The 9676-nt window shown below is 44.7% G+C and overlaps 1 protein-coding gene across 1 annotated transcript; it reads left to right on the plus strand.

Moving 5' to 3' along the window:
- The first annotated feature begins 3945 nt into the window (after window positions 1–3945).
- LOC126704356 (uncharacterized) lies at window positions 3946–9030 on the plus strand. The gene is made up of 6 exons (XM_050403343.1): window positions 3946–4197; window positions 4420–4772; window positions 4926–7097; window positions 7206–8218; window positions 8282–8539; window positions 8606–9030. Exons 1-6 carry the CDS (start codon window positions 3946–3948, stop codon window positions 9028–9030), a joined length of 4473 nt encoding a protein of 1490 aa, XP_050259300.1.
- The last annotated feature ends 646 nt before the right edge of the window (window positions 9031–9676 follow it).

The following is a 9676-nucleotide window of genomic DNA, read 5'->3' on the forward strand; positions in this document are numbered from 1 at the left end:
AAACCAACTACTTAAATATCAAGTTTTGGACAGAACCAAGGTATTGCATGGTCCTCGGACTCAAATCTACGGGGAAACCAACTACTTAAATATTAAGTTTTGGACAGAACCAAAGTATTGCATGGTCCCCGGACTCAAACCTACGGGGAAACCAACTACTTAAATATCAAGTTTTGGACAGAACCAAGGTATTGCATGGTCCTCGGACTCAAACCTATGGGGAAACCAACTACTTGAAAACTGAGTTTTGGACAGAACCAAGGCATTGCATGGTCCTCGGACCCAAACCTATGGGGAAACCAACTACTTTAAAGAAACCTGGATACTAAGCAGAACCTAACACTACACGTGACATCTTGGATGATGCCTATATCTCCATAGAATGAGGGTCTGACATGAGTTCAAGGCTCTACAGGTGCAGGTGAGCTAACGTTCTGAAACATGATTCTAAATATATCGCATACACAACTATTCATACGTGTTAATATAATTAGTTCAAAAATCATAAACAACAATAAGTATCGACAAGGGCAACTAACAAGTAACCAAAAGGAAAGAGGAAGAAAAGAATTTCATATACGCGTTCAACAGGTTCACACTACTAGCAGATTATAAAGTTTTCGAAATAAAAAAGAAACTAGTTAATCATTAAACTAAAAACAAATACGAAGCCTGGCCAGGGTTTCTACTTCTTTAAATTTGCATCGGCCACGTCCTGGGAAGGCGGAACGGGATCAGGTTCGACGCCCTAGAGGATAGTCCCTTCTGGGGAAGGCTGAGCAGGATCGATGTCGGTACTCTTGGGGACCACAGCAAGGGGAATTGCCTGTAGGGGCTGGGCAAGTATGGCTGGCTCTTCGGCATCAAGCATCCGAGTGCCGACCACAGTCTCAACAACCTCTTTTGGTACCTCAGGAACCGATAGGTGACAAGGATTGACAGGCATTGACAGGTATCTGATGTCATCAAAACCCTCCTATCCGTCCGAGGAGTCGGATAGTAGGATTTTGAGGGGCTATTGTGGGGTCGGGGAATTTATGATCCGGCCCACGCTCTATTAGGGCCCGGGGCCCGTGCCGAAGAGGTTATTTGCCGAGGACGAATGGGGAAAGGCCGAAGCGTCAAGTGAAACAGCCGAGGGTGACCCTGTCCTCGGCACTTCAAGACTTCAAGGGGAAGAGCAACGTCTCAATGATGGCTGCCACCAAAAAGCCCCCTGAAGGAGATGCGAGTAGAATGGGACCCACGTGGGGGTATGGTGCGAAACTGGTTCAGGGTAAATACATCCCCTCCGCATTAAATGCACCCGCCAGCGTCCTGACCATGTTAATGAGAAAAGACGCCCGGACAGGGTGACTTCGATCATCGCAACTAACAGAAAGCAAGGAGTGATAGCTAATGGGACGGGCACAAAAGTAGGCACATGCCTGATCAACAAGTGGAGGGCTAAGATCAACCAGGAAAGGCTATATAATGTGAAGGTTAATGCACCAAAAGAGGGGCTGGGAAAAATGGCCAAAAATCAGAGTCTCCCAGCCCGCCTCCAGGAGAAAGACTCCTAGAGCGAACACGATTTAATTATGTATAAACACCACGGAAAACCACTGTCTGGTGACCAAGGCCTAACCTTTCAAACCCACACTCTATAAATGATATTGTTTGGGTCTTTTTATGTGCGAACCCAACATTATTATGAGTCGTTACAAATCGTGTCCTTACATATATATATATATATATATATTTTTTAAATATACTTTAAAATTATATATGAAAAAATTGAATATCCCTAGCTCTCCTACTTTATGTTTTTTTTTATAGATATAATTGTACTTCTAATTTATTTGGTACTATTATTATTATTTATTTCTACTTAGTTTGTCTAAAAAAAACCCAACATTTTTTTTTTTTTTTTGAGAATCAATTATTGGTAAACTTGAGTAAAAGTAAAGGATATATGATAAGTTATGCCTTTATCCCAAAAAGAAAAAAAAAAGTTATACCATCCAACCCCTGGCTATAACTAAAAGAACTTCATAGCCTTCATCACTCAGAAGAGTACTGAAATAGGGAAGACAATTTTACCCCACCCCACCCTGCTTGACCCGCCCCTCCCCGCTTCGTCCCACACCGGTTTTTCCTGCCCTACAAAGGCCATGGGACGAGAATGGGACAAGATTTTTAGCTCCGCACCACAAGGCGGGACGAGGATAGGTTTAGACTTTTTAAATCCAACCCGCCCCGCCCCATCCCTACCCCGCCCCATATTGATAAGGGTTAAATTGTAAATTTTTCATATCATAAAACCCTACTATTTAAAGAAACATATCATCAACTTATTTTATTCTACCCAACAAGGATTTATGCCTCTCTTTTTTTCTCTAGCAAGGTTGGAAATAAGGTACCAATTTTAACATTTTCTTTTGTTTTTATTATAAACAAATTTATATACTATTAAATCATTGATTTTGTATTATGAGATTTTTGTTTTTGTTGTGATATTGTCTTGTTAAACACTTTAATAATATTATTCAATTTTTGCTAAAAATTAGTTTGATTTGATGGGATAAATTTATTTTTAATTTCAAGTATATTTTTATTATCGAAACAGGTTTTATTAAAAACAATTGCAATAGTTGTGGGCAAATTAACAAGAAATAGAGTTTTACGGGGTGGGGCTAGGCTTCGCAAGGCCTAAAGGGACGGGATGGGGCAAGAAAATTTTCTCTATCATGCAGGTGGGGCTAGGATGGGGTAAGGCTAGGATGGGGTAAGACAAAAGCATCCAGGGCTGGGGCCAAGATCCCATCCTTCGGACCCGCCCCACCCCATTGTCATCTCTATACTGAAAGTCTAAAGCTATATATAAGTGGTTTTAAGTTTTGGAAATTTTATATGATAGCTTAAATTCGACGTACTTGAACATTGAAGTCTTTCACTCTGCTATATCTACATGGATTTAATTAAGGATAAAGTTTAGTTATAAAATTAGTTGTAGCAAAAGTTTACAAACTTATTCAATATCTTTTTATTAGAGGTAAATTTTGACAAATCTACCATTGGATTACATCTTCTTTTTATATTTTTCATGTATGCAAAATTTCTAGAAAATTAAAGATCAATAACTATGTCATCAATAAATTGTTTAAATTACAAGTTTTTATAGTTTAAATAATATAGTAAATAATATATGATGTAAATAATAGATCATATAGTAAATAATATATGATTGACACAAAATTTGACATGTGTATTGAAAGCGTAAAGAACATGCAATTCAATGGTTAGATTTTCAAAATATGTAGTGACGGGAATGACGACTCTACATCCCGCTGACGAACATAACATTACTGACGGGAGAATCATCCATGACGAAGTGATTAGAAACAACGAAGGAAGCCATCATCACTGACGAAGGCAGAGAGTTATTCAATGCGATCAATCAATGATCCGAGCAGTTACCAAATCGACCAAGAAGACCGTTGGAGGGCCTATTAAAAGTCTCAATACTGGCCAGGTGCGTTACAAAAGAAAGCATTAACAGCCTCAACGACTAGCTCTTATGGCCTCAGGTATAAAACTTTCACACAATCAACAAAAGCACACACATGCAAAAATACTCTGAAACTATATTTTATTTCTTTATTGTGTTTAACTGTGATCCTAACTTTGGCATCGGAGACTTTGTGGCAGGCGCCACACCGGTGTCCCTCGACGAGCAAACCTTCACATTCCACGAGTGATTCCATCTGCTCACTCACTGACGGATTTGTGTTCCATCAGTTTGGCGCCGTCTGTGGGGACGAGTTTTCAGATTTACATTCGAAAACGTAGTTTCCATCAATTCACCATATCCAGATGGAATCCAACCCAGATTCAACGGCCTTGGCCCAGCAAGTTCAAGCCCTGGCAGCCACCATTGAGGAACTCACCAGGCAGAACCAGGAAATGAAGCTGCGGCTCCAGCAGGTTCAACAAGCTCAACAGGAAGAAAACCGGTCCAAGGGTAACACGGAGGGAGAGGGGGATAGCCAACAGAGGGAAACCCCCCGGAGACCAACTACTCCGGACGAACAGAACTCAGATCTTCTTTGGGAAATGAGGAAAGAGATGGACGAACTAAGGAGCGCTATCAAGGAAAAGACAGACCGGAATGTAGACAAGATGGTAAGGGCTACAGATTCGCCCTTCACTGCAGCGGTACTTGATTGCCCCGTGCCGTCAAAGTTTCACCTGCCTCAATTAGAACCATTCGACGGACTCAAGGACCCTCAGGATCATCTTAATACCTTTAAGACGACTCTGGGCCTTCAACAACCACCTGACGAGATATTATGCCGTTCCTTCCCTACGACTCTCAAAAGGGCTGCAAGAGAGTGGTTTACTAAGTTGCCAAACTCGTCCATAGACAACTTCGATCAGCTAAGTAGTGCTTTCCTACGTCACTTCATAGGGGGACAACGCCCAAGGAGACCAATAGATTACTTACTCACCATAAGACAAGGAGAGAAGGAGACTCTGAGGTCATATGTCAAGCGATTCACCCGGGAAACTCTGGAGGTGGACGAAGCTGATGACAAGGTGCAACTGACGACCTTCAAGGCAGGGTTGAAATCCAGAAACCTTGTAGCCTCTCTTGCCAAAAACCCCCCGAAGACAATGGCTGAGATGCTCCTGAAGGCCCAAAAATACATGAACGCGGAAGACGCCCTAGCTGCCATAAAAGATACCGAGAGGCTAGGAGACAAGTCCAAGAGGGAAGACGACCGCAGAGGGCAAAAGAGAGACAGACCAGAACGTCGGAACAGTGACAGGAATAGAAGGAGAGATGAAAAAAATCCTCGTCAGGTAAAATTTACTCCTTTGGTTATGCCTGTTGACAAGATTTTCACGCAGATCAAGGACGAGCATTATCTCAAATGGCCCAGGCCATTACACTCGTCCCCCAACGTACGTGACAAGAACAAGTATTGCCGGTTCCACAGAGACCACAGCCACAACACAGAAGATTGCAGAGACCTGAAAGAACAAATAGAGGAGTTAATACGGAAAGGAAAGTTGCAGAAATTTGTAAAGAAAGGAGAATATAGCAAGTTCAGAAACGACAACAGGACCCAAAATGAATCCTTCACTCGGGATGACGACCATACGTCCCAACCTCCACGCAAAGTGATCAGGGAGATAAACACGATCACGGGAGGACCATTCTCAGGAGGGTCATTCAGATCGCTTAGAAAAGCATACCACAGACAGGTAAACAGCGTCCACGCCATTCCTCCGTCCAAGTACCGACGAACATACCAAGATATGTCCTTTAATGAAGGAGACGCCAGGGGAGTGAAACAGCCTCACAACGATCCCCTGGTCATAGTGCTGAATATAGAAGGGTTCAATACCAGAAGGATCCTTGTTGATAACGGAAGCTCAGCAGATATCATCTACCTCCCAGCCTTCCAGCAGTTGAAGTTAGATCCAAAAAGGCTCCGTCCTTTTGACTCTCCGCTTGTCAGTTTCAGTGGAGACAGGGTCTACCCCAGGGGTATAGTGACTCTGACGGTGACAGCAGGGACCTATCCGTTGCAGCTGACCAAACAGGTAGATTTCCTGGTTGTAGATTGTCCCTCGTCCTACAATGTCATCATTGGGAGACCTACCCTAAACAAGTGGAAGGCGGCAACGTCCACATACTGTTTGAAGGTGAAATTCCCAACAGACGAGGGTGTAGGTGAGGTGAAGGGCGATCAGGTCCTGGCAAGGGAGTGCTACCAGGCCGTACTGGCAAGAAAGGAGAACCACACGTGGACGATAGAAGAAAAAGAGGAAGACGGAGTGGAGATCCTGGAAGCCGTGGAGTTGGTAGAAGGAAATGCGGACAGGACAACCAGGATAGGGACGACGCTAAGCCCTGAGATGAGAGCGAGACTCATAAAGTTCCTTAAAGGGAATCTTGATGTCTTTGGATGGAGTCACGAGGACATGCCAGGCATATCTCCAGAGATCATCCAGCATAGACTGAATGTGGACGCCAACAGGAAGCCCGTTCAGCAACGACGAAGAACTTTCGCTCCAGAGCGAGATCAGGCAGTAGCAGAAGAGGTAACCAAACTCTTGACGGCTGGGTTCATCCGAGAGGTATACTACCCAGAGTGGCTCGCCAACGTCGTCCTGGTAAAGAAACCAAATGGAAAGTGGAGAATGTGTGTAGACTTCACCGACCTGAATAAAGCATGCCCAAAGGACAGCTTCCCTCTACCAAGGATAGACCAACTCGTGGACTCTACCGCTGGACACAAGTTGTTGACGTTCATGGACGCCTTCTCAGGGTACAACCAGATAAAGATGGCTGAAGAAGACCAGGAGAAGACCGCCTTCATCACCAGCCAGGGACTCTATTGTTACAAGGTGATGCCTTTTGGGTTGAAAAATGCTGGAGCTACATACCAGAGGTTGGTAAACAAAATGTTCAACCAACAAATTGGCAGAAACATGGAGGTATACGTAGACGATATGCTCGTCAAGAGTAAGGAAGAGCTCGCTCATCTGGACGACCTGGAGGAGACTTTTGCAACCCTGAGAAAACACCAGATGAAGCTGAATCCTAGCAAATGTGTTTTTGGGGTAGCCTCGGGAAAATTCCTGGGATTCATGGTGTCCCAGAGAGGAATAGAAGCCAATCCAGAAAAAGTACAAGCTATCATTGACATGGCTCCACCCAAGACCGTCAAGGATGTACAAAAACTTACGGGAATGATAGCAGCTCTAAACAGGTTCGTCTCTAGGGCCACAGACAAATGCTTGCCCTTTTTCAAAACCCTCAAGCAGGCCTTTACTTGGACTGACGAATGCGAAGCAGCGTTCCAAGAGTTGAAGCGATATCTGAGCAGTCCACCTCTCCTGAGCCCGTCCAAAGGAGGGGAGAACCTATATTTGTACCTGGCAGTATCAGCCTCGGCAGTCAGCGCAGCCTTGATTAGAGAAGAAGGCAAGAAGCAACTCCCGGTGTACTACGTCAGCCAGGCCTTTCAAGGAGTTGAGTTCAGGTACCCAAGAATTGAAAAGATTGCGTTCGGGCTTATAGTAGCCTCGCGCAAGCTCAGACCGTATTTCCAGTCAAATCCTATCCTTGTAATGACGGACCAGCCAATCAAGAAATCAATGAACAAACCGGAAGCAGCAGGGAGAATGGTCCAATGGACAATCGAACTCAGTCAGTTTGACATCGAGTATCATCCAAGAGCAGCCATCAAGGCACAAGCTCTGGCTGACTTCATCGCTGAATTCACTCTTCCAGACGAAGAAGGGACTACCGACGAAGTTGATAAATGGATAATACAGACAGATGGTTCGTCAGCCCAAAAGAGGGGGGGAGTAGGGGTCGTCATAACCACCCCCGACGGAGAAGTGATGAAATATGGAGTTCAACTGGAGTTCCCAGCCACCAATAACGAAGCCGAATATGAAGGAATATTGATGGGCTTGAGGCTGGGAAAAGCTCTTGGTGCCAAAAACTTGCTTATCCAGAGTGATTCAAAGCTGGTAATCGGACAGATCAGTGGAGAGTACGAGGCAAAGGAAGAAAGGATGCAGAAATACCTTAAACTGACGAGGCAGTTAACCCAGGAGTTCGACACAGCGGATTTCATCCAGATACCAAGAAACCAGAATATTGGAGCTAACGAAGTGTCAAAACTAGCGTCGTCAGAAGCAGGAAGGGCGAGCACAGACGTGGCAATAGAAATTCAGAAATACCCAAGTATTGAAGAGGTGGCAGTGCTCACCACCCAGAGCACAAACACCTGGATGACGCCCTTAATATCCTTCCTCCGAGACGGGCGCTTACCCCAGAATACTGACGAAGCCAGAAAGGTCAAAAAGAGAGCAGCCAGGTTCACGATCCTAAATGACGTCTTGTACAAAAGAGGCTTCTCTATGCCCTACCTGAAGTGCGTCGACGAGGACGAGGCCAAATACATCCTAGAAGAAGTACACGGAGGAGTCTGTGGCGACCATGCCGGCCCCAGATCCCTAGTAAACAAGGTGATAAGAGCGGGGTACTTTTGGCCAACCATGCAGGGGGATGCTGCTAACCTCGTCAGAAGATGCAACAAATGCCAGCGGTACGGAAATGTACAACGGCTTCCAGCAGAGAAGATGACGACCATATCCTCCCCATGGCCATTCGCGCAATGGGGAATCGACATCGTCGGTCCTCTGCCCCAAGGTAAAGGTCAGGTAAAATTCCTTCTAGTTGCTATTGACTATTTCACAAAATGGGTTGAAGCAGAGGCCCTAGCAACCATCACTGAGGCTCGGATCCGGAGCTTCGTGTGGAAAAACATTATCTGCAGGTTCGGGATCCCTTTGACGATCATATCTGATAATGGGAAGCAGTTCGATAGCCAAGGCTTCAGAGAGTTCTGCTCGGACCTCGGGATCAAGAATCAGTTCTCATCCCCGGGACACCCCCAGGCAAATGGACAGACGGAAGTAACAAACAGGACGTTGCTCAAGATAATCAAAACCAAGCTGGACGAAGCAAAAGGTGCCTGGCCAGAAGAACTGCCTAGTGTCTTGTGGGCATACAGGACTACAGCCAGAACCCCGACAGGAGAGACACCCTTCAGGCTTACCTACGGCTCAGAAGCAGTGATCCCAGTAGAAGTTGGAGTAACAAGCATCAGGCGAGGAGCTTTCAAAGAGGGACTCAATGACGAGGGGCTACGGTTCAACCTGGATTGCTTGGATGAAATAAGAGACAATGCGTCCAGTAGAATGACACAGTATCAAAAGAAAATGGCCGAGTATTACAATAAGAGGGTCAAGCTCAGGCGTCTGGCCATAGGGGACCTCGTCCTTCGCAAAGTCACTATAGCCACTAAAGACCCTACTCAAGGGAAGCTGGGCCCTACATGGGAAGGGCCATATCGCGTCGTTCACTACTCTAGGCAAGGGAGTTACCATCTGGAAACTATGGACGGACGAAAGCTCCCTCGTCCTTGGAACATTGAGCATTTAAACAAATACCATGAGTAAATGTAATACACGAATGCACTCGTTACTGAAGTTAATAAAAGTATTATTCCCTCAGTGTTTTTGCGCAGGCAGTACAGGTCGACCATGAGGCCTATAAATCACTGAGTAACAAGATTCCGCCTTGACGGATGTAAGTTACTGACGACCATAATACTATGGTTAAAAGACTAAGTAACAAGATTCCGCCTTGACGGATGTAAGTTACCGACAACCATAATACTATGGTTAAAAAGAATAAAGTAACAAGATTCCGCCTTGACGGATGTAAGTTACCGACGACCATAATACTATGGTTAAAAAGAATAAAGTAACAAGATTCCGCCTTGACGGATGTAAGTTACCGACGACAGTAATACTATGGTTAAAAAGAATAAAGTAACAAGATTCCGCCTTGACGGATGTAAGTTACCGACGACAATAATACTATGGTTAAAAAGACTAAGTAACAAGATTCCACCTTGACGGATGTAAGTTACCGACGACCATAATACTTTGGTTAAAAGACCAAGTGACAAGAGTCCGCCTGGACGGTCATAAGTCAAATGGCAGAAGTCAGCTAACGGAAGAGCACAGTGCATTAAATCAACAACTAATTAACAAAGCACAAAAAGTACGGACGGATGTAAATCAGCCAGAACATCAAGAA

Source organism: Quercus robur, chromosome 10, assembly GCF_932294415.1.
Source record: "Quercus robur chromosome 10, dhQueRobu3.1, whole genome shotgun sequence".
NCBI lineage: Eukaryota > Viridiplantae > Streptophyta > Magnoliopsida > Fagales > Fagaceae > Quercus > Quercus robur.

Bases quoted from the DNA above. Each gene is read 5' to 3' on its own strand.
- LOC126704356 (XM_050403343.1), top strand. From the start codon at position 3,946: ATGAAGCTGCGGCTCCAGCAGGTTCAACAAGCTCAACAGGAAGAAAAC. The intron at 4,773-4,925 runs GCAAAAGAGAGA...CAAATGGCCCAG, and splicing joins AGGGAAGACGACCGCAGAGG to GCCATTACACTCGTCCCCCA. The intron at 7,098-7,205 runs GTATTTCCAGTC...AATCGAACTCAG, and splicing joins GCCTCGCGCAAGCTCAGACC to TCAGTTTGACATCGAGTATC.